Source organism: Atractosteus spatula, chromosome 11 (genome assembly GCF_055471065.1).
Source record: "Atractosteus spatula isolate fAtrSpa1 chromosome 11, fAtrSpa1.hap1, whole genome shotgun sequence".
NCBI lineage: Eukaryota > Metazoa > Chordata > Actinopteri > Semionotiformes > Lepisosteidae > Atractosteus > Atractosteus spatula.
The window spans coordinates 44,914,991-44,939,633 of record NC_142716.1 but is presented as its reverse complement, the minus strand read 5'-3'; the positions used below and the strand labels follow the sequence as shown (position 1 = coordinate 44,939,633).

Below are 24,643 nucleotides of genomic sequence, written 5' to 3'. Positions count from 1 at the left end.
TCCCCTAGAGTCTGACCAACGCTGACACAACACTGACTGCTTGGGCCTATTCATCTGCTGCTTGTTCTATGTGTCATGTGTTCTCGATATTGAACTCAACATGACATTTAGTATCTAATGAAGATGATGACGAGTCTCATAAACATAATACTATTGTTAAAGATCTAAATCGTGTCTGCTTTAGTTAGTTGTCAGATTCTAGTTCCAAGCCTGAACTGTTGTGGATTTTGTTAGTTTAACATAAAATGAGAATCCATTCTCTCCAGACACTTATGTTTTTAATATTATAAAGACATTATTTTTATTATTATATTTTCAATAAAGTATTAAATAGACATTTCTCAGTGTTTTTTCATTAAGAGCTGTGTTGTATGTTTTTTATATAAGAATTTAATGCATTTGTATATTGATTACAGTTTCTTCACTAAATGTTGCTATGATTCATAAAAATCTTCCCTTATATAAAAAACGAGACAATTCCATACTTTCAATGTTGGATCTTGCAGAATACTTCTGACCTTGCCAATCGCTATGCTTGACTTACCCCTACTCATTTGTGGAAGTGTCTAGGGATGGTTGCAGTGCACAGAAGTGATCGATTTCCAGGGAGTACAGAATTATCAAACCCATGATGCCTTTTTTTCAGTTCCTACTGCCCCGCCCCAGAATGTGGCTATCCAATCAGCAACTGCCACACAGCTTGATGTCACCTGGGACCCGCCCCCTCTGGAGGCTCAGAATGGTGACATCCAGGGATATAAGGTAATATTCTGTTCTACGTAAAAACCTGCAATTTTTTTAGTTTTGACTCAAAATATGGTGTTTGTTACCCAGCCTTGCAGTGGAAGATGGGAAAGGGCTTGGTATTTCAATCAGTACCTTATTAAGCAAAACCTTGGATTGCCACTCCTGGGTTGCAGAGCTGTGAAAGCTCAAGGTTGTTCTGGTGTCAGTCAGCAGCTGACTCTTCGGGTCTTCTCCCCCACCAACCTGCTCTCCTGCTTCAGATCTATTTCTGGGAGTTCCAGCGGCAGAATGAGACGGAGCGGCTCCGGACTCTGTTCCTTCCCAAAGGAGGGGTGAAGCTGAAGAACCTGACGGGCTACACCACCTACATGATCAGCGTGGCGGCCTTCAATGCAGCGGGAGATGGCCCCCGCAGCCCCGCCACCAGGGGGCGCACTCAGCAGGCAGGTGAGGGAGTGGAGTGCATAAACTGCTCACGGCTTATGAGAACCCAGAAGGAAAAGAAAATGAGCAACAATTAGAACCTTAAGGGGTGTTATCCACAGTGCCCTGACCAAAAGTCCCATTGGCCTTTACCAATCATGGCCTCCTAATAATCCCCATCTCTGAACTGGCCTCATCACCCTGTTCTCCTCCCCACTGAGAGCGGGTGAGTGGGGAGCGTACCTGTAAATGTATTATTATGAGAATATTATTTTGTGTCCAGATTTGTACATTATGAAAGTGATGTCTGGCCAGTTGAATAACTCATCCATCCATTTTTTAACTGCTTTATCCAATTCAGGGTCACTGGGGAGCTAGAGTCAATCCTGGCAAGCAAGGCACCAAGGCAGGGTACACTCTGGACCGGACGCCTGCCCATCACAGGGCAGACACGGACATTGACATGCGCACGCTCACACCTGCGCCAGTTTTCCCAGAAGCCAATTAACTTGCCATTAACTTAACTTATTATGAACTTAACTACATTATTCACTTAACATGAGTCTTTGGACTGTGGGAGGAAACCAGAGCACCCAAAGGAAACCCAGGCCAACACTGGGAGAACAAACTCCACACACTTAGCACCCTAGGTCCAGAATTGAACCCAGGGCCCCAGCGCAGCAAAGCAGCAATACTGACCACTGCACCACTGTGTCAGTTAAAGAATTTCCCCATTTGTTATAGGTGTCGTCAGCACTGCTGTTTGCCTTAGACGCTCTTGTGTTTATATTGCATTACAACATACCCCTTAAATTTGGAGGTGCTGTAGGTTTTAATTTACAGTGTTTGCAGGATGAGCTAAGAACATAAATGGCTTGTTTTTTGCCCCAAGCGAAAACAAAGCCCCAACTTCGCAGTTTGGGAGCAATGTGTTTCTGATTTCCACTTTTGAAACGGCTTGCGGACGGGATGAAGTAAAGAGCGAGGAGGGGGGGATCCTGGGAAGACTGTTGCTGGAGTTTTGTTGGCACGTCTGCGCCGGATATTGCTGGAGTTTTGTTGGCATGTCTGCGCGGAGCAGCCGGAGACACGGAAGTTTCTGACAGTCTTGCGGAGGAGAGGGGAAGATGGCGGGCGGCAGGTTCTGGGCCAGCCCTTACAATGGGGCCTGTGTTCTAGGACACGGAGAGCCGCCTCGCCGCTCGCGAAAACACAGCAGATTTTTTAGAAACACTTTTCCCCTTTCCGCTCTCACAAACAATCCTTCATTGTGCGGCCTGGCTGAAACTGTGAAAGGGAAACTCTAGCAGGGGTCTTGGCCCTCTCCCATTTGATTTAGTGCTGCTGTGCTCTTCTCTGTGTCTCTCCCCGGCTCTCCGCGCTGACACTGTCTGTGATGTAACACACGACTGCTGTCTTCCCTGGCTCCTCTGCTTAAGACTGTCTCGGAGTTTAAAACTGCCCCATCCTCCCCGTCTAAGCCCTTTCCATGAAGCGCTGTCACAGACAGCCATTTAGACATTTTCAAATTCAACTTCCTATCGATTTTACGGACCTGCTCCTGAGGTTACAGAAGCCTTAGATGTCTTGTTTGTGCCTAGAAGTTTTTCTTCTTTCCATAGAAAATGGCTTGCATGTTGCGTTTGACAGCATGACAGCAAGGTCTGTTCTCAATGACTACGCTCATAATTTAGTAGAGTCTCTCTGACCCGCTGCCTCTGACAAACCTCTGATTTAGCCCCCAGCGCTCCAAGTTTCATCCACTTCAGTGAACTGACCACTACCTCAGTCAACGTGTCTTGGGGGGAACCTGTCCACCCAAATGGCATTATTGAGGGATACCGGCTCATCTATGAACCCTGCACGCCAGTAGACGGTATGTTCCACCTTCCCATTATAGCTGCGTGCTTTTTTTTTCTTTAAGGAACCACATAGAAATTTTGGCTGTAGTTGTAAATGGGCCACTCTCTGCTGTACATATGGTCAACTGAGGGTACAGTTTCAAGCCTTGCTCTGGGCGCCAGAAGGCACAGATGGTGTGAACTTCGGAACAGAAGCACTTTCCTCAGCTCAGTGTAATTATCACAAGTGTTATTTTCACCGAGGAGCTTTCTGTAGCCCAGACACTGGTACCACTCAGGCATTCTGTGAGGTCTACTAGCCTCTTGCTGAGCAACCATTCTGAATCAATTAAAGCATATCTCAGGGGACACAGGATGTAAGATAATATGTCAAATTGACCTTTTCTTTTACAGCAGTTGACCTGTTTTATTAGCAGCTGTTATGGCCTACTTAGCCCTTCTGTGTCCCAAAGTTCAAGGGAAAAGATGCTCTTGTATCTCATGGGATGTGCTAGAGTTAATATACTGTCTTAATAATTTCCCATGGAAGGGAGAACTGACTCTTCCAACCTGAGGGTTTTTCCAGGCTTGTGAAACTGATGTGAAGCAGAAGTGAAGGACACACAGTATGCTAAGTGGGAGAAATGCCGGAGGAGTGTGGCTTAAAAAGTGCAAACTTCAAGATTCATTTTGTTTGCATCTCTGCATATTAGAAATTCTGGCCAGCAGATCTGCAAAAACTAGATCTCCCTTTCAAATGAATCAGCCCAGGAGGCCCACACTGAGCCAGCTTGTGAAGAGATTAGTGCTGAATACTGGTGTTGTGGCAGCTCAGTTGAAAAAGCAGTCCAGCTGTAGATACGCTTCACTCAGCCATCACTCTGTAGCATTTCCTGTAGTTTCTTGGAGGGATGATGAATTGGACATTTTAAAATATGAGGATATTGTGGTGTCCTGGTTATTGTGTAATGTTGTGTAATACATGTGCATGCATGACTGTGCAATCCTAAATGAATGGGACCGACTCTAAATGCAGTATGTTTATCTAGAGTCCTCAGTGGCCTGTGCCGACTCCTGTCTTCACTCCCCCTCCCCCCCAGGCGTCAGTAAGATCGTGACAGTGGACGTGAAGGGGAGCGCCCCCCTGTGGATGAAGATCAAGGACCTGGCCGACGGGGTGACCTATAACTTCCGCATCCGCGCCAAGACCTTCGCTTACGGGCCGGAGGTGGAGGCCAACATCACCACTGGGCCTGGAGAAGGTCTGTTTTTTCCTGTTCTTGTGTCTGTCCCTCGTCCCCTTCCAGTTAGTACAGGTGCTCCTCTTCCTACAAACCCTCCATGTCTACATGCAGACTTGACAGCCTGTTGAGACGGTCCCCAGACAAGACAGTACAGCCTAGGCTCTGAGGCTGTGGTAGAAGTTCCAGTGAGGTTTCCAAATTAGGGTGGTGTTGTGTCCAGTCCAGGGTGCAGGGAGTCTTTCAGGAGACACCTTTGAATGAGCATGAAGAACAAGACCACACACATTTCAATTTCAAATTCAAAAGGCTTTTATTGGCATGACAGATGAATTACAGTGTTGCTAAAGCGGATACAATTAACACAGCATTTAATGACATCGCAGAAATAACAGAAACAGGCTCGCTGATTCAGTTTCTGTTTCATATCAGACAGGATATCTGTTTGATATCTGGGCATCATTAAATTTTTAATTTTGTAACTCTGTTTTAAACTGTTGAGACAGGGCTAATAAACCTTATTTTGTTGGGTGAGCCTCATAGATGCATATTCTGAGCCATCCAACGAAGAGTGTTGTATTCTGACAGCGAAGCAATCTGGCGTTTTTATTTCTAAGGATCGGATTTGCGACACTGAGCCATCTCTCCCTGTCTCTCTCTCCCCTCTCCCAGGAGCCCCTGGCCCCCCAGGGGAGCCCTTTATCTCTCGATACGGCTCGGCTCTCACCCTTCACTGGGCAAATGGGGACCCCGGGCGAGCCCCCATAACCCGCTACGTCATCGAGGCCAGACCCTCAGGTAAGCCTGGCAGAAGGGTGCTTCTCAAAGCGCTGCTCGCCATTTTCATAGGTTTCATGAATATTGTCTATTAAACTACAATACTTTTTCAAGAGTTACTTTTCTAGGTTTATTGAACAATCATGCATTTAGTGAATTCGCTGATTTAAGGTGGAGGGTGCCAATAGTTAATAGTATGTAGCTGAAGTCAAACTTAAAATGTGTGCAATTTGATAATGCACTAGCTAGGCCTCATTTATAACACTGCGCACAATTTCGGCCACGATTTTACAAAAAAGATTTGGCAGCTCTGTAATCAGTCCCGAGAAGAGCGATAAGATGCATTCTGGGACTTTAAGAAACGTTCTACACTGACAGGCTGAAGGAACTGAACCTTTTTAGGCCGAAGCAGAGGAGGCTGCAAGGAAACTTGATACATGTTTTCAGAATTATGGAAGGCTTTGATAAGGTCAACCCAGCTGACTTCTTCAGAATCAACAGTGAAACATGGACCAGTTTCCACAACACGAGTGGAAACTTCTATATATGGAAGTGCATTTAAAACTGAATACAGGAGGAACTTTATTCAAAAGGTTGTTGGAGTCTGGAGCAAGCTACTGTGTGTTTGGAGCTGTTCTTTGGCTTCCTTCAAGAAACAGCTGGATCAGATGCTTGGATCAATTAACCACTAACCAGCAAACAGGCTAGATGAGCCTCCTCTCGACTGGAACCTTTCTTATGTTCTTAAAAATTCAAAGTCAAACTCATTCTAGATATTTTATACTATATATGTGCATGTAGTGTAAATATACTGTATTTGAGAAACAGAAGCTTCCAGTCAAAATACCGGGTTGTCTCCAGCCTGTTGCTTTGAAAATCGTCGTCTGCTTGTTTTCAAAATGATTGTTACACAAGACTGTTTTTGCAAGTTCTATTTTAAAACAATGATGCTGGGAAGCCAGCAGCAGCCTGGATAACGGCAATTATTTCTCAGCATTCCCAAGTATAGTTATCCCACTCCATAGAACCCAGGAAGATGAACAGCAGGGCACCATAATTGTTCCTCTAAGTCTTTTAATGGAATATCGATCAGGACACATCAAGGGAAGATAGGAAGAATCAAGTATCACAGTGACTGACACTGACTGATCAACACAGAGGAGTCTGGGAGAGGGCTGGAGGAGGGCGAGGGGGATCGATTGCACTGTTTCTGGGAACAGAACAAGGGGTGGAAAACATGGCTGTGCAGATGCTGAGACTACAACACGGGACAGGTTGTCAGCTGCCAAGTGTCCTGCCAGTGAAAAGATTCAGCTTGTGTGTCACTCAGATAGCTCCCAGAGGAATTACTACCAAGTCTGCTTTTCCTTATGTCAGTCTGCCTCTCCAGCAGCACATCAGACAGGTTGGAACCAGGAACTGATCGTATCTTCTGCAAGCGATCTATCTGGCCAGTGTATCTTATGTGGGCCCTTTGCATTCTTAATGATACCTTGGTTGAGCTGCAGTGCGTTTTATTGCAAAGTAAACCAAACAGTAATGCAAGATCTGCATTTACTCTACCCGTGGGCAATCACAATACTCCTCAGATGGTTAGCCATTCTGTGTGGTTTTCAGGTTTACATGAAATGCAAATGAAGGAGCTATCTTCCAGCTTTAAACCTAAAATCAAGGATCTAAAAGAGATTATGTAACATTTTAGAAATGTTGGTAGGTGTTAAGATCTCACCTTTATTGAAAGTCACAGGCACCAAAGATACTTATTCATGGGAGCTTCTCAGTGAGGAGAATTACATACTAACATCTCCGTAGTCTGGTGCCAGTAATAAAATATCTCTAGTCCTTAAGATACAATTTCTTTTTGCTTTTACCTAACCACATACCCCATTGCTACTTTGTATGCAGATGAGGGATTGTGGGACATCCTCATCAAGGACATTCCGAAGGAAGTGACATCATACACATTCAATATGGACATACTGAAACAAGGAGTGAGCTATGATTTCCGAGTCATTGGGGTCAACGACTATGGCTATGGTTCACCCAGTGCTCCCTCACCTTCTATTTCTGGTCAGATATTGTTTTTTTATTGTTCTTCTTTTTGTCTTGTCTGATCTTTAACCTTTACAGCTAGTGTGAAGTAGAAACTGTTCAAATCCTGACTGATTTTTTGTGTTTTCTTTACCTTAGATGTAGATAAAATCAAACTTTGTGCCTCAGTACTCCCGCACATTGAATTCACTCTCAGTTTGTGGACAGTGTAAACCAGCAAAACACTCGTGAAAAACAAACTGAATAGTCTTTGCCGTTCCCTTTTTTGACAATATCATATCCTTGGCCTCCAGCCCAGAAGGTGGCACCCTTCTACGAGGAGTGGTGGTTCCTGGTGGTGATCGCGCTGGTGGGGCTCATCTTTATCCTGCTGCTGGTTTTCATCCTGATCATTCGTGGGCAGAGCAAGAAATATGCGAAGAAATCTGATTCAGGTACGTGGAAGGCTCATGCACGTGTGTCAGGTGGTAAGAGAGCAGCAAGTACGCTAACCATCTACTTTGAAAGATAAAAGGGAATATTCTCAAAGCAAAATGTTGTACAGGTAGATGACTATCAAAGTTGGTCATTGTGTCTTTCCCCTGTCCTGCAGTATCCCATGACAGCCATGGGTTCTGAGCAAGGTGGCTGGACATTCAGCAGGGGGCAGTCTTCTCCTGAGCCATGTGTCAGCATACCGTTGCGCAGAGCTTGTGTCCTGTAATTTAGCTTGGATGTTGAGAGAGCTCGGGCAAGATCCATCAATTTCGCTTTGTCTATTTTTCTAGATCAGATTCTCCCCTTTGTCTGATGTCTGGAAATATGGCATTGACCAATCCTTTTAAGAATGAGATCTCATATTTCAGAGGGGGTGGGGCTAAATCAGTTGAGCTTTGGATCAGTGCACCGGATTTCCCATAAAATGAAAACGGTTCACATTACAAAATCTGAAGTTTTTTACGATTCTTTTCAGTTGTTTTCTTTTTGTGACTGCATTACACTCATTCACAGTTGATTGACTTTGTTTGAAGTTCTTTGTTCAGAAAGAGTAACAGTTGGAAAGCTGCCACTAATAATATTCATCTTATTTGGCCAAAACCTATTTTCAAAGCTCCAGACCAGATTCAGAAATTAATCATTCTGGGGTACTAAAGAAGAAGTTTTGCTGTGTCTCGTTTACACTTCTGAAATGGCAGCGCACTCCGTGATTCTGAAAGAGAATGACAGCACTGAAAGCAGGCAGGTACACTCAAGCCTAGTAGCAATCAGCAAGGCCTGATTAGAAAATTTCAGAAACACAAACAGCAGGTAAGATGTTTGAAAAGGTCCTGGGATCACTTTTTACCCAATTCATCTTTTTGCTGTATAAGCCGTCATGCGTTAAACATGCTTCGGACAAACGTCAAATCCCCTTCAAGCCAATAATCTTCAAATATTCAATTTTTTCTAAGAATCTGCAGCTGGTAGGAACTGCAACTTCAAAGAGATTGAGCCTTGTTAGATAATTTGGCATACTCCCATTATCATCTATTTCTCAGATAAGGAATGAAAATGGATCTGTCTTTCTCTCACAAAAGAACTGCCGTTCTAACCCCTTCCCAGTACCTCAGCACTGTCTCTTGGCTGTCTGTAGAGCAGAGCATCTTCAGTTCCAGTGATAGTAGTAAAGTTTTTTAGCACACTAAAAATAAAAATAGGAAAATAGTCTGGTTTAGATTAAGAAAAGCACAATGCTGGCTGCACAACAAGGCTAAAGCTTAGCAAAGACAAGATCTTTTGGCATACAGTAGGAATCCACACAGCTGTGCTGCAGTATCTTGGGCACTGCATGGCTCTGTTGTGTCTTTATGCATCTTTTGTACAAGTGCAGTGCAGGATACAGTGGGGAAACTGCTCCTCACCCTAAAGACTGGACAGAGGGATTCGAGCGTATTGTCAACCAGCCTCATCTGCCACAGAGACAATAAATCCATCTAAGATGACATACAGTATGTGTGTGTGCGGGCAGTCCCAAGCTGTGTCTCGGGACATGCAGAGCTGCTGCCTGCCAGTGTCTGATGGCTGCTATCTCAGGCGGGGAGAGGCTGCCCAGCCCAGCCCTGAGGTCCAACATTCTGCCTCCGTCAGCAGTGTCTGCAGCGCTTCTCCTGCCGAGGCTGAGATTTCATCTGTAAACACGTTTCTAGCTGAGACGGAAAAAACAAGAGAAGCATTTGTCCGGGACACAAAGAAGCACTTTTCAGGCTCTCGGGGCAAGGGCAGCGGGAGGGACCGCGCAGCTCTTGTTTGTTTCTTTATTTCTGTGTGTTTAACCGCTGCCTGTCCTCCAGCCTGGTCCGAGAGGCCAGGGGGCGTCTTGCGTGGAGTGAAGAGAGAGAGACTGAGGCACTGACTGCACTGCCTCCTGGGAACTTTACTCTACATGAGAGCGCCTAGCAGTTCCAGGACACTGAAAGTTGATTGGCTATGGCTTTTTTTTAGGAAACCAATTAAAAACACAAGAACAGTTCCAAACAACAGGAGGCCATTCAACCCATCTGGCCTTATTGGTCAAAGGATCTCATCCAGCTGTTTCTTGAATGAAGCTAGAGCATTGGTTTCAAACATGGCTGGGTAGCTTCTTCCACACTCTCACAATTCTTTAGATAAAGAAGTGCCTCCTGTTCTCAGTTCTAAATACACATCTATATAGTTTCCACTTGTGTCGTCTGCTTCATATTTCACTGTCCATCCTGAACACCTCTGCTACTTTTTAGTGAGGCCCATGGATCAATAGGACCTGGAGGCTAATTCAGCTTTCATTGCCTTTACCTTTCCAACATCCTTTCGTCCCCATTTAAACCAGACAGTGAAATACGTACAGTATTACTGGCTACAAAAACCTCACACTGTAAGATGTCAAGATGTTCTACACACACTTTTTTTACAACACTTCCATTATAATAAAAGTAACTTCCACACTGACTGAACTAGAAACATAGAGAGAGGGAAAGTGAAAATAAACAGTTTTCTGATTGTCAAAGGAGAAGGAATCTGAAAATGCAGTTCCAATTAAAGGCAATCCAGGCAGATTTGACTAAAATGCTTTTCCCTTGACTGCCTTTCTTAACATTGGAAGTTTCTGATGGCAGTTTCGCTGAGCCAGTAAGCCAGTGTTGTGCCACAAATCCTAACAACAACAGTTTCTTTAGCTCTTTGACTGTAAGTGATGTTGCTAAACTTCAGTCAGATGTTTTTTTGTAACGTATTGAACAAAACCTCCTTTGTCTTTGCAGCCTGTGCTCACATCGTGTCTTGGTATCTCCTCTCAGGGAACAACTCCAACTGCAACGCACTGAGTCATGGGGAAATGGTGAGTCTGGATGAGGGGAGATTTCCGGCTCTGGAGCTGAACAACCGCAGGCTCTCAGTCAAAAACTCCTTCTGCCGGAAGAATGGAGTCTACACCAGGTACGCACAAACCCTGCTGCCTTTCACACAAAGCAGGCAGCTCTTCTCCCCAACATCTACAGCTGTGCTGAAAATTGTGTTTTCATGTTTTCAGTCTGATGAATCAGGTTTAATACTTGATTGCCATGTCAACAACATGGGTTGGAATTTGCCCAGATTAAAAAACAGGAAAACAACAAAACACATATTACACTTACACATACACAGTACAAATTTCAATCAATGCAACATCCAAAATCTATGTATTGAGGTGCCTAATGGCCTCTGATGAAGCCCAATATGCACGTTTGCCATGGAGCAGATGATGCTCTCCGTCCTGTGTCCGTGCCTATGGATGTAGCTGTACATCTGCTTTTAGATGTTACTGCTGTCCAATTTTTGGTAGTTGCCTTAAGTGGACTTAATGAGGCAGTGCCATCAGGACTAACTGTTCTACGTAGTTCCTGATGTGCATAGAAAATTATGCCTTCTGTACAGAAAGCAAGCACATCTACAACAGACAAGACATTCTTGAGGTTTCAATGAAAAATATTTTTTTTGAAAACGACCCACACAAATAAAAGATTTAATATATTCTCTGCCTCTCTTCAGAAGTCAGTAAAATGGGCTCATACACTTTTGTAAGTGATTAGAAGCTGTATTGGAAAGAGGTTAATGGAATTAACTGTGAAATGAAAGCTTGCAGTGTGTATGATGTGTGATGTGAGAGTTTGCTGTAATGAGGTAATCAGTTCTTTGTTTTCCCCAGTAAAGCATTGAACTATTTGTGCTTTCATGGCTCCATAAAGCTAACAGTTTAATTAGGCCTTGATTTGAATGGCAGACACCCAGTCTCCAACTACAGACTCTCCGCCTGGAGAAGATTTCTGCTCTGCTGAAGCCACATTAATGGAGTGTGTGTTTCCATTCAGGCACTTTGATTTTGTGTGTTTACTTAATGTTGTCATGGTCCTTTTATAACTCCTGCCAAACTAAAAATGGACAAAACACACTTGTTTTTTACAGTATGTGAAATCTAAATTAAAATAGAGAACAAAAACTAGGCAAACTGTGAAAAGTAGGTCCATGAGTTATTATTAATGAGGTTAATACAATACATCTGTACTTGAGAGCCACATTTTATCTTTACACAAAGAGAATATTAGGAGGTTCTATATATAAAATCAATTCTTATTTTATGGAGAAAATATGAAATTAGTTTTTTTAGTTTCATCTTCCCTATCCAATAATAAATACTGATCCTTTTACAACCTACAAGCACTGCTTGAAGAGATTTGAGTTTCATTTAACAGTCTCATTCACATGTGTTGGAAGACTGTTTTGGAAAAGATTGTTTCAGTAAATTGTGTTCTGGGTTAACGCCCTCAAAGAAAAACTTTCTCAGCCGGCTTCTGTTCCAGAGTTTCCAGAAGAATACATTTTTGTTTACGTTTCATTATATCTTCAAAGCTAAAAAAACACGAACTTTGTCTGAGAGGTTGATAATGATATAAAACAACTGTCTTAAGAATTCCTGGGAAGCATTGAGCTGAGCCAATGATTTTCAAATTTATTTCAAATTACAGGATGTAGCGCAATCCAGAATGTGTAAGGGACATTTTAAAAACACCTTTTTGCAATTTAGAAGTTAGAAAAGTGTATGAAAATCTAGAAATCTAGAAATGAACGATTCCAAATAAAAAATATCAAGCAAGCAGTCCTTTGGCCTGTAGCTCTTAAGTTTAAAAATATATATTTTAATTCCTGTTTTAAATACAATAACAGATGAACTGTTGAACTGTGTTGAAGGACACAGTTGTTTTAAGTTGTCACTTATACATTGAATTTCATATATTGTAATATTTATTGTCTGTGGAGATGGGTGTGGGGACACATTCACGTTTCTCAGAGACAGGAAGCGTACTTAAATACCTGTATTAAAACCGAAGGGTATCGACAGAATGACCATCTGTCCAGTGTTCAGAAGCCCCCAGACAGCAACAGCATTAGACAATGCTGAACCATCTGCTGAGGCAGCATCCGTAGCATGAGAAGGTGGGCAGCCCATTAAGAACATAAGAAAGGTTACCAGTGAAAGGAGGCCGTTTGGCCCATTAAGCCTGTCTGGTAGTTAATTGATTCAAGGAACTCATCCAGACATTTCTTGAAAGAGGCCAGGTTAACAGCTACGACAACGGGGTGGCCTGTTTCAACCTCTCACAACCCCGTCAGATAAAGTTTCAATTTTAAAATGCCTATCCATATTTTTCCCATTGTGCCCACTGGTTTGTTTGACTGTTCATTTGGAAGCGATCCTCTGTGTCGACTCTGTCCGTGTCCTTGAGAATTCCGAGTGCAGAAGGAATTAATACACCTGACTCAGCTATCTGAGTGACTTTTCCCTATCAGTAGCAGCACAAATATCAGCTCAGTTCTTACACATTTATTGATCACGGTGTTTAGTTTCTGAAACGGTTTTTGACTGGTTGGGTTTTTCTTGCTCTATTCCCTTTCCTTGGGATATCTTTCCGGGAAGAGGCAGAGCCTGCTCGGAGCGAGCTTGGAATTTTTTCTCTAGTGTGCTTGCCAAGGGAATGATCGCACAAATCCAGCATCTCTGGAGAACAGCGAGCCTGACCTTGACAGCAGATCAAATAAGACAGGCTCAATCTGCCTTGGGTCAAGGTGCGGGTTTCGGGATCCTGGGATGGTGCTCCTGTTTCAGAAAGGCTGAAACCTCGCACTGCTGCGACACACCCTGGTTGACCAGACACCACACTCACACATACGCACTCTTCTGCTCAAGACTGGGTATTGATTCTTGACATTGCATCAATAAATAAACAAAGCTCTTTTGTGAAAATTCCCAGAGCGTCTTGATCAGAAAACAAGTGAAATGTTTAAAAAAGGCCTTGTGTGATTCCTCACCACGAAATACAGGCCCTTACAGAGCTGAACAATAGCAGGTCCCCTCGTCAGACTGTCCCATTCCTAGCCCACAGACCGTGGAAAAGTCATCAAAAGTTTAAAAGGCTGGGCTCAGAATCTAATGAAGATGAAGGTGAGGCCTTAAAATGTGAAGAGGTGGAAAATGTGTTCCCAGTGTTCCACAAATTACATGTCCCTGTGCCCCCAGTCGAGATGAGTGAGGTAGAAGCGCAGGAGAAGGCCACATTGGCAGACCTTCCCAAGCTCCTTCATGGTTGACTCATTCCTGTGTCAAGCATGACAGTTGTTGTTGGGGAACTGCGAGTTCCTCTGACGGGCCATGGGCTGGGAACACCAGAGCTGTGCTCTAGTGGGTGAAGGTGGCACCCCCTGGCACCAGGTAGAAGTCAACCGCCAATCCTTAGAGGAGGCAGCACAGGGCAAGGGAGATATTATGCTGGGCAGCTTCTGAATTGAAGTTTAACTCGAATTTAAACAAGGAGCTGGAGTCTGGGGGCCCTCCCCTGCACTGCCGTCTGTGCAGCCTCCAAATCTTTAAAAGTGCAAGACCTTCCCTGCTCCCCCCACTCCCCCACTTCCCTTCTGCTTGTTCTCAGGGATCTGATGACCTTCTCTGCATGAAACCAATTCAGTTAACTCTTTCCTCGGTATGCGTTTCTTTGTCAACTTCCTGCATCCCCAGTCTTGCAAGTCAGGTCTGGGGTTCTGACAGCAGTTCTCTGACAGAGGGTAAAGAGCTGGGGTTATTTTGTGAATGTGTGGTTTACTTAAAATATCCGGCATCTCATTAAATCAAAGATCTCATCACATGTGAGGGCAAAATCGCCTGAAACCTGATTTCGTCCACTCATCCAAAGAGAAATGGAAGGGAATTGATTTGCCCCCAAGTACTGGCACCACATTTTGGTTGATGATTAGGTTAGTGCAAAAGCACTTCTCAAGCCTTTTGGTGATCAAAGGCAGTGTTTGGGGATCATTGAATCATGTATTCAGGTCACAGGACCTGACTAAAAACCACAAATACATTTATGCAAATGGCCATGAGCCAGTTTCCCATTTACTTCAATGCAGTGCACAGTACAGTGAAGAAGAGAGGGTTTTTTTCTTTGACTGCATTGAGTTTGAGACATTGGCAGGCTCTGAGGCTGTAGGCAGATTGCTTCATGAAAGAGCCCCCAGTAAAAGCACTGCTCCCTCTCTGACAGACAGAGAGAGGCTGCAGCCTGCCTCCCATGGAGCTGCTCGAAATTCCAGCCAAGCCACATGGACTGAGTGTGGAAATCACCTTGCAAACAATAGGCCTTCTGTCAGACCCCAGCAAGACTCCCCTTCTGCTCCCAAACCTCGCCTGCAGGTAGAGGGAGTGTGATGTTGGCCAGACACACTGCCTCCATCTGGGAGGCTCAATGAAGGGCAGGAGCACCAAGATGGATGTGAAAGACCTTTATCAGCCAGCTTTCCTCTGGAAATCTTGAGCTTTTCTCTTTGAAGGCAGTGTTTATCAAGTCTTGCCACCACCCATTGCCTTCAGTCCATGGCAGGGCCACTGTGTATTCAGTGTAGGGACATGTCTTTCTGGCTTCAGTCAGGGTGAAGTCATGACTTTCACCCTCTGTGTGCAATTTATTCCTTGAACACAGCCTCTGAATACATGAAATAGTTAATTCAGTTATAGCTATGAAGCTGCATTAAGACCTATTTTGGTTACGAAGGGCCATGGGGCTCCTAAATATAAAATCAAGACTGTTGTCATCTTGAAATTTTATTTAGATTGTTTTCTTCCTCCCTGTTAATATACTTTTAAGCATTTTATTGTTGCAAAAACAAAATTACAGGCAATTCACGATTTTCCATGTAATCTTTTTTTTTCCCCATAACTCATCATTAGACTTGGTCTGGTTTCTCCTTTAAAAAAACAACCCGCTGCTCAGATTGGCCAATATTTATATCTGAATGTTTTTTTCGGCCTTAAACAGGAGCATAGGTTGTATGATAAAATAAGGAAATGTTTAGCGAGAACAGTCATTTGATTGTTCTATGGGGGAGAAGAGACCCAGCGATTTCCTCCTTTTGTCAGCATTAAAAGGGTTCTTTGATATAACACTATGTGTATAGTTTGCTCTGTTCATCCTCTTACAGTACTTGAAGTGCAGCTCACGAGATGTCACAAGGGCAGACCAACAATCTTTTGGCATATCATATTAACCAGACAAAAACAAAACTGCTCCAGAGAACCTCCAAGAGAGACTCACATGTGTGTCCCATGATGTTTATGAAGTGAATATCAGTCCCCTTCATCCAAACAAGAGATTGAGTATGTCAACAGGCAACAGAGGCTGCCAGCTGAATGCATTTTGTCTCTGTAGATAAAGGAGTGATTGTGAGCCTGAAACTATTTCCCAGCGCTGCTGCTGAGCTTTGGACACGCTCCTGATCGATTGGTTTTGCTGAACGTCACTCCTCCCATGTGTCAGATTTTCACTGCTAGCATAAAATGTTTTACATTGCTTGAGCTGCAAAAATAAAAGCTGCTGTGGTGGTCTCTACAAAGAGTTTCAGGGTAACTTCTGCCCCAAACTTCTCAATGCAGATTAGGAAGGAATGATAAGAGAATGTATCAATTTTATGGGCTTCGGTCTAGAAAGGTTAACAATGTTTGGCAATAAATGTTAAGTGCTCTGGTCAGGAGTTATGTCTGATAAAAGAGTTAGGGTTAACATGCCAAATGACAGTGCAAGCTGACAGAACTATGAAAACCATAATGAGCTGCTCACTAATGAAGTAAAAAGTCATTCACCTGCTGACAAGCAGGTTGTCCAGGCCAAGCGTGTGAAGGGTGAACGCTAACTGTGGGCTCTCTCCCAGGTCCCCACCGAGGCCCAGTCCCGGCAGCTTGCATTACTCCGATGAGGATGTCAGCACCAAATACAACGACCTGATCCCAGCAGAGAGCAGCAGTCTGACGGAGAAGCCCTCCGAGATCTCTGACTCCCAGGTGAGTGCTGCTGTCTGCCTCCATCCCTGCTGTGTCTGATCTGGCTCTCAGTCCGAGCTGGCCTTGTGCCTGGCGTCACCTTTCAGGAACCCCTGGACGTGTCTCAGATGTGTCTTGGAGAGCGTTAATTCTTCCACATCAGTTGATTGGCCGAGAAGGGAAATACTTTGCCCCGCGAAGAATTCAGAGAGATCCAGGCAAAGCAGGAGAACATTTCCCCAGTGGCATGCAGTGTGTCAAAACCAAAGCTCTCTCTCACCACTCAGTGTTTCTGTCATGGGTGGAATTGACCTGAATATGCGCACTGAGGACATGTTGCACTGCAGTGCTCATGGCCAGTTTGAATTTCATCCCCATCGCTGTCATTGTCTGCAATTTGCCATGATGTCTGTTTAATTTGTGCGATACTAAAACTTTGCCAAGAGGGAACCTTATCGGCAGAAGGAATTTCCAAGCTACAACAATCTAAAAAAATGAAAAAAAAGGCATAGATTTATTCTGGTGGCAGAACTGTGCCTCAATACACCATTTTAACAAACACAGCTTGCAGTTATGTCCTACAGGATAGACAAGATTGAAGAAGGCACATGATACAGGGTGAGAGGATGGTGAAAAACTGACTAAACAAACCTTCTGAGTTCAAAAGGCACTGAAAAGCAGTTTTGACACTCTGAGCCGCGGGATGATATTGAGCGAGTAGTGGAAAAGTGTGTAGTTAGAGTTATTGAAAACCAGGGTAGCTGCCTCATCGTAAGCCCAGTACTGTCCTCTGGTAACCCACTAGGCAACCTTCAAGAGGCCTTGAGAAAGCTGTAGCATAGGATCAACCACAAATGAGATGCCCGAAGTCTCCTGGAGGAGAAGGAGAATGTTAGTGTTGCTGTCTGAATTCTCCTGGAGGAGAAGGGATGGAGGTTTTAATTATCTCCCATGGAACTCGTATTCCAGCCTGCAGTCTGCATGCAAAAGGGAAAAGATGCTCATCTCAGGCAGGGGGGGGCATGATCCAGGATGTCCTGCAGCTGTGTCTCGACTCTTCTCCACGGGGGCAGGGGATCTGGGAACACTCCCGTGGACAGCGTGGTCTTGAGGGAAGGGGGAGGGGCAGGGTAAACAGAGAGCGTGTTGAGCTGCGCTCACAATGGCGAGAGTGTCTCAGGACTCGCAAACCTGGATTCCTTCCATCGCACACTGCTGGTCTCGGGCAACAGCTTCTCAGCTGAATTCAAGCGGCCCAGAGTGCTCAGGACTCCCTGGCACCCGCTGAATTGACGTGACAGTATGGTCTCTGGCAAAGCCACCCCTGGAACAGCTTTCTCTCATCTCGCTTGTCTGTGATCCTTGATCTCTCCGTGCCTCTCGCCCTCTCGCTCGCTGTCCCCGGCACCGCTGCTGCGCATGATGTTTCAGAGGGGTGTCATTGCGGCATTTCTGCCTCATTTTCACTCCTGCTGCTGTTCAGTTAAGGCAGATTTTGCACAGACTTGATTGAACTGCGAGAGTGAGAGATTAATTCAATTATGATCTAATTCAGATCTTTAATTAATTATATTATAAATTGTAATTAGATTTAGATGTTATACTATGCACTGTGTTAGGCTTCTTTTTCATGTGTTCTTTTCAGAATAGGAATAACCATCTATAGCCTCCCAAAGCACACAGTGTCTTTCATAACATTGCACTAAGACCTACAGTTTATACTGTAGTGCTGCAAGGACTTAAAATGATTCCACTGCCTAGCCTGTTACTTTTATTTCTTGTAGTACATCCCAGTGGCATCAGAATTACTCAAATAATTCAATAATTCAGTAATGTGCTCTTTACCAGCTTTACGTATGCCTGCTATTAAATATGATATGCCATGATATACTTCTCAGTACGCCATCCCACTTACCCAAAAACAGGAGAAATAAAAGACAGTACTGAAAACAATGGAGGACAAAGCTTTTTAACCTATTCTTTTACTTGTCCTGGGCTGTAACCAAGCTCCAGAACACTGGATATGGACCACCTGATACTCCCTTCTCCATCAGTACTCAATCACTCTGATACTCCTTCTGCATCAGTAACAAATCAGTCTAATACTCCCCTCCCTATCAGTAAGGAATCAGTCTGATACTCCCATCCCAATCAGTAACGAGACAGTCTGATACTCCTGTCTCCATCAGTAAGGATCAGCCCGATACTCCCGTCTCCATCAGTAACAAATGAGTCTGATACTCCTGCAATGAAACTGTAGAAGTAATTGAACAGAACTTCCATATCTTGGCACCATTCATTCTAGCTGCCCCCACCCTGTGCTGGGACCTATTACCATTCTTCTATCAACATCTGCTGTCAGGCAAGACAGAGTATAAGGCCAGGTCTCAGATGAGACTATTGGATCAGGACGTATCAGATCAGATGTGACACCAGGATCTTCACAAAAGGAGCCCTCCTGCTGGCACAGGAACAGTCAACTGCATCAAACAGCTGCAAAGGGGGATAGACATGGCTTTATACTTTGCATTAGACCAGTAGCTGCAATACCACAAATTCTACTGGTTTTACAAATTCTTTGCTAAATAAAACAAAACCACTATTTCTATCTCCTCATGTGTTATAATTGAGTGAAAGACAAGAGCCTGCCACCAGATCAGCAGATGCTACAAGGCTACATACATTCCACTATCACTTAAACAGACTCTGCCTTGTTCCCAGTTCCTGTACTCCAGAAACACTTCTGACACTCTTACTGCCTGGCAGCGATGACATTCGCTAAATGGCATATTAAAGACCTGAGCTGGAATTTCCTTTGAAGTTTTATTGAGCGGATAACGTGGGGGCTATCAGCCCCCCTTAAGTGTATCCCGTTACTGCAAGTTGTGTGGAGAGGCATGAGTCAGGCATTGTTCTCGTAAGAAGGGATTTTGAAAAAGAAATGCCGTCGGCATGGAAACTTGGCCACCTCAATCCCCGTGCAGGTAAACAGCCACACCTGACGTTGCCCCAGTAACCATTCTCCTTTTCCTCTCTTTGAATGGATCTGCCAAGAAGATTTGTGTGTACATTCATTAATGTAGAAATATTCATGTTTTTAAAGGAGGCTCTTGAGTAGAGTTTACGGTCAGATGAGCTCATGGTGAAGTTATCTAGGTGGAGTGGCAGATCTACAGCAGTAATAAGAAAAAGCATTAGTGGATTTCATAGGGTATTTTGCTTTCCACCGATAGGCACAGGCTCCATGTTCATGATCTCTCAGTCAGTGGGCTATGTTGACCTCTCCACCTCAGCCAGGCTGTCATGCTTCTTGCTTGGTCAGAAACATTCAAAGAATAAGCACCAGCTGATGGGCATTCATCAGATCAAAGCTACAGTATGTATCTCTATAGCCTTTCCTTGTTCGGATTTACTTGTCTGTAAGACAAGTGTCTGTAGGGATCCTGGATTGCCCATTTTTCCTCTTTATTCATCTCTGAATTCACCGCTGTTTACAGTTTCTAGAGACAGAAACTCTCTCGGCCCAGTCTGGTTCAATGATAATCCATATCTAGCAGACAAGGAGAAAACAGCAAAGAGCCAACTTGCTATCTTAAGAGCATTAGTCTAGGCTGCCAATGTGTGTCCTAAAGCCAGGCAGAACAAGCTGAACCACAGTTTTATTTGTAAGTGTGGGGCCTTTTTGTCTCAGTCTGAGCTAGAAGGTTCAGGGATTGGCAGATAACCGGACTGTCCACACACTATACAAATCATTTATCGTACAGCTGCTGCTGAAGCTCCTTTTTCTTAAAGAAAAGCTGTACTAGCAAAGTGTCGTCAAAGTTTCTCAAACACATGTGGTAAACTGGATGCAGTGATGACTTTTTTCCAAATTGATTTCTCCTCAATTTCACAAAAAATAAGAAAAGAAGAAGACAGGTGCTTTAGAGAACTCCTTAAACAGCTGATCCACCAGTGCTGGGGTGTCACTTCCACTGCAAAGAACTGTTTAGGATTTAAGAACTTGAAGCACAGCTGTTTTAACTACATACTGGAAATGGGCAGTACTTCTGTAACAGAGTACTGCTGGGAAATGTACTATATTTCAATGAGGAGCCGTCTTCATCTGAAAGCTGATGAAGACAGATTTGACAAGGCTTTAATCCTATTCGAGATCATTTTACCTGAAACCCCTGAGGAAACAATTTCTCCTCCAATTTACTTAGGTATCATGTAGTAAATACACACCCTTCAGGCTGTACTGTGGGCTGAAACTCCTCAGAGATTAGCAGAGAAGGCACACACAGAAGGGGAATGTTAGAAACCCTTCATTTCTTCAGCCATCTAAGGGAGCTGTCTTCTTAGAGTAAGATCTAGTTCAGAAACAGTACAAAATAAAAAATAATACAGGAAGAGAAATGAATCTCTTAATTGCCAGACTTATAAAAGATCCAGCATAATTCCTACTATCCTTTACGCTAGGTTTTCGTAAACTGTGGTTCTTTGAAATCTGAGTTGGAGAGCTAATTAATGTAAATCCCCTCCAATGCCCTCTAAATTCTAATTATTGCAGCTTTTTATGAATCTTATTATTGTGGGTTCCAGCAGGCATCTTATAATGAAGCTATTTTTAGATAGAAGGGGGGTGATGAATCAGTGAAATGGACAGATGTGCTGCCCTGAGATGAGAACATCTGTTCTAATCCTGCCTGGGCTTGGCAGCTGTGTGCCTTCAGCTCGCCTGTCACACCAGCCCTGAGCTTGTGCCCCTGTCCCCTGCTGCAGAGCTCGGCTCAGAAATGAGGAAGTGCTATGAGGAATGCAGGGGACTGAGTAGATGAGTTTGTATTCCAAGTATGTCTTGTGACTTACACAACAGGACTTGGTAAAATTCACTGACAATGATTTACTATTTTTAAGTGGTGCTGTTCCAGGGACATGTTTATAATGTTGCTTCCAGACTTGGCTTCTATATGAACAAATCTTGTGGAAACAGTAATAGGCTCATTTTTCTTCAGCGTTTAAAACAATTTCTAATGATCTGTGTGTTGTGTACTGTCCTGTAGGGTCCTGTCTCGTGCTCGGATGTGAACAGTACTCCTCTGACTCATTTTTACAGTGCCCTCTTCAACAGCAAGTAGTTACAGCTACTGTAGTTATAATTAAATAACTCGTTAAGACAAGGAATGGAGTCTTTTGCATCACTTACAGTGCTTTGTAGCATCACTGCACAGTATATTATAATGACACGTGGAGGAAAGAGGAAAGATGAGAGAGGCTGGTTAAGGAGGTACATTCCTGTGCTGTTCTGATGCACATTCAGGACAAGTAAATGTGCTCTTAACTGGTGCTGAGCCAGTTTGGTCAAGCCTGCATCAATAATAATAATAGTTCCTTACACTTGTTTTTCTGGACACTCCACTCAAAGCACTTTACAGGTAATGGGGATCCCCTCCACCACCAATGTGCAGCCCCACCTGGATGATGCAACGGCAGCCATAGTGCGGCAGTACGCTCACCACACACCAGCTCTCAGTGGGGAGGAGAACAGAGTGATGAAGCCAGTTCGGAGATGGGGATTATTAGGAGGCCATGATTGGTAAAGGCCAGGGGGAAACTTGGCCAGGACACCAGGGTAACACCCCTATTCTTCTCGTGAAACACCCTGGGATTTTTAATGACTCAGAACCTCGGTTTTACGTCTCGTCCGAAGGACAGCTCCTTTTTACAGTATAGAGTCCCCGTCACTATACTGGGGCATTAGGACCCACACAGACTGCAGGGTGAGTGCCCCCTACTGCCCCACTAACACCACTTCCAGCAGGAACCTGAGCTTTCCCAGGAGGTCTCCCATCCAGGTACTGACCAGGCTCACACCTGCCTAGTTTCCGTGGGTTGTCAGTTGTGAGCTGCAGGGTGACATGGCTGCTGGCCATAAAAAACACTGTAATTTTCATTGCAATTTGGCTGAGCACATAACAAAAACCAGCACACATGAGCCACCATTGAGACATAACTTACGCTGAGAGCGACACTGACCAAACATCTGACCATCCCCTTTGTTTTTTTAATAGTAATGTTGTTTTATTGGGAATGTGTTGTATGTTGCGCCCCTTGCTGCTTAAACTTCCCACCTGGGGATGAATGAAGTATTTTGAATTGAACTGAATAGCGATGAAGGCATTGTGTTGCTTATATCATCATGTACAAAAAGTATAACAGGACCATTAATATAACACTCACAGGATTGAAACCTCTCAGTAAACTCATACAATTTTGGGGAACTTCCATGTACTTGGAAGGCCTGGGATAGGGGTGGTGAAGGATCAATGAAGTGAATTTTAAGTGTTATGTGAGAGGGATTTCCCTGGCAGACTGCCTTAAACTGCCCCAAGGCACAAACCGAACACATGCCTTTCTTTATGTCTGTTCACACAAGCTCTTCACATCCCAGGTGATGTTTTACGATCATTGCCTTGGAAGATGGTGTTGTTTTTGAATTAGGGAGACACCCTGGGTTTCAGTTTCTTCCAAAACAATATCTTTGTCCACTTGTAGGAGGCGCTTTTCTCTTTAAAGAACGGCGGTCTTCGTGTTCTTCCACTTCAATGGGTGAGGTGATCTTGTGTCTGTATTTTGTGTGCTAGTGGGAAGGTAGTTCCTAGTGTTAGCTTTCCTTCTTGTGCTTAAGTTTTTGGTCTACCACTGTGTTTCGTTGGAATAATATTAGTATTCTAGTGATGAGTTTTAGTCTGTGACATTTAGGAATTCTTAATTCCAGTTTTAATTCCAAATTAAAGAAGGTGCCTCATTTGTTGACGTCTGTACATATAAAATTATTTCTGTCTCTCTTTTCACAATTATTTGCTCTCTTACTCTTTCTCAGATCCCAGCATTTTTTATTCATTTCTGAAATCTGTACATGATAAGCTTAAACAGACCTTCAGGGGAAGAGGCAGCTCCTGACAGATGTGTTATCTTTGCTAGCTCCCCTCCCGCCACCCCAGCCACTCCCTGTAGCAGCCTCATACATGACAGGAACGTGACAGGACTGTCCTTTCCTCAGCCAGACCAGATAACTCCACACTAGAGCACCATCCCTCTATATCCGACGGATCACTTGTCGTAATTTGAATTTGGCTACTTTTTATATTCATTGAAGAACTCCCCTGACATTACCACATTTTGCTGCTAAGTGGCAATGTGCTTATTTCAGTCATTTTTCCTAATATTTTTTTTTATATTTTAATTTTGTTTTTCATTTTTTTTCATATTTTCCCCAAACAGTTTTTTTTTTCTCATGGCCAGAAATATCCTGCATAAGATTCTATTTAGTATCCTGTTTAGAGGGCTAAACCCGGCAAAGCCTTGTTCCTTAAAACATGTAGGTGGAAAGGTACAGTTTGGAGGGTACTGGTACGCACCTGAACTCGTTTCAAGTCAGTACACCTCACGTTGTTCTCGCTGGAGCGATCAGGCAGCCCCAGGGTGTTACAGCATGTTGGAAGCATGGCCTCCCGGTAACATTCTTTCTCTCCCTGTACGCCCATTTCTTTTGCTCACAGGGCAGCGACAGCGAGTACGAAGTGGACCAGAACCGCCAGAAGACCCACTCCTTCGTCAACCACTACATCAGCGACCCCACCTACTACAACTCCTGGAGGCGCCAGCAGAAGGGCATCTCACGGGCGCAGGCCTACAGCTACACGGAGAGCGACTCGGGCGAGCCGGAGCACTGCGCGCCCCCTCCGCCCCTACCCCCCCTGCCGCCACTGCCTCCCCAGCTCAACAACACAGCCCAGGCCCAGGCTCAGGCCCAGGGCAGCCTGTTCAGGCCCAAAGGCAGCCGGACTCCCACCCCCCAGCAGCAGCCCTCCAACCCCCCCAGCCAGCACAGCACTCTCTACAGACCCCCCAGCAGCCTGGCGCCAGGGTCTAGAGCTCCTATCGCTGGCTTCTCCTCCTTCGTTTGACGCCAGACTTTTACTCCGGCGTGTCTAGATACGAAAAGAACAACCCTTCTTTTTCTTTTGTGATTTTTGTTTGTTAGTTTTTCTATTGTTTTTTTTTAATTTTTTTAAACTCAGTTATTTTTAAAGAAGCATAAGAAAACACCGATGGATATTTTTTTCCATTTACGTGCTTTTCCTCTGGCGCGCGTGCGCGCGTGTGTGCTGGTGTGTGTGCGTGTTGCTGAAAAAAGACAATCACTTGGAAGTGACGGTATCGAAGTATTCTGGAGTTGGGTTTTT

The 24,643-nt window shown here is 44.2% G+C and overlaps 1 protein-coding gene across 2 annotated transcripts in view; it reads left to right on the top strand.

Annotated features, from left to right (window-relative positions):
* Positions 1–24,364, top strand: part of sdk2b (sidekick cell adhesion molecule 2b) — a 221,668-nt gene extending 197,304 nt beyond the window's left edge. Inside the window, exons 37-46 of one of the 2 annotated variants that reach the window (XM_088927387.1) lie at positions 647–762; positions 1,008–1,194; positions 2,909–3,046; positions 4,061–4,273; positions 4,925–5,050; positions 6,935–7,099; positions 7,375–7,515; positions 10,372–10,510; positions 16,304–16,433; positions 23,957–24,364. In XM_088927387.1, the coding sequence (XP_088783513.1) occupies positions 647–762; positions 1,008–1,194; positions 2,909–3,046; positions 4,061–4,273; positions 4,925–5,050; positions 6,935–7,099; positions 7,375–7,515; positions 10,372–10,510; positions 16,304–16,433; positions 23,957–24,364 (1,763 nt within the window). The remainder of the gene's footprint in view (positions 1–646; positions 763–1,007; positions 1,195–2,908; positions 3,047–4,060; positions 4,274–4,924; positions 5,051–6,934; positions 7,100–7,374; positions 7,516–10,371; positions 10,511–16,303; positions 16,434–23,956) is intronic. The other variant, XM_088927388.1, reaches the window with a different exon arrangement.
* The last annotated feature ends 279 nt before the right edge of the window (positions 24,365–24,643 follow it).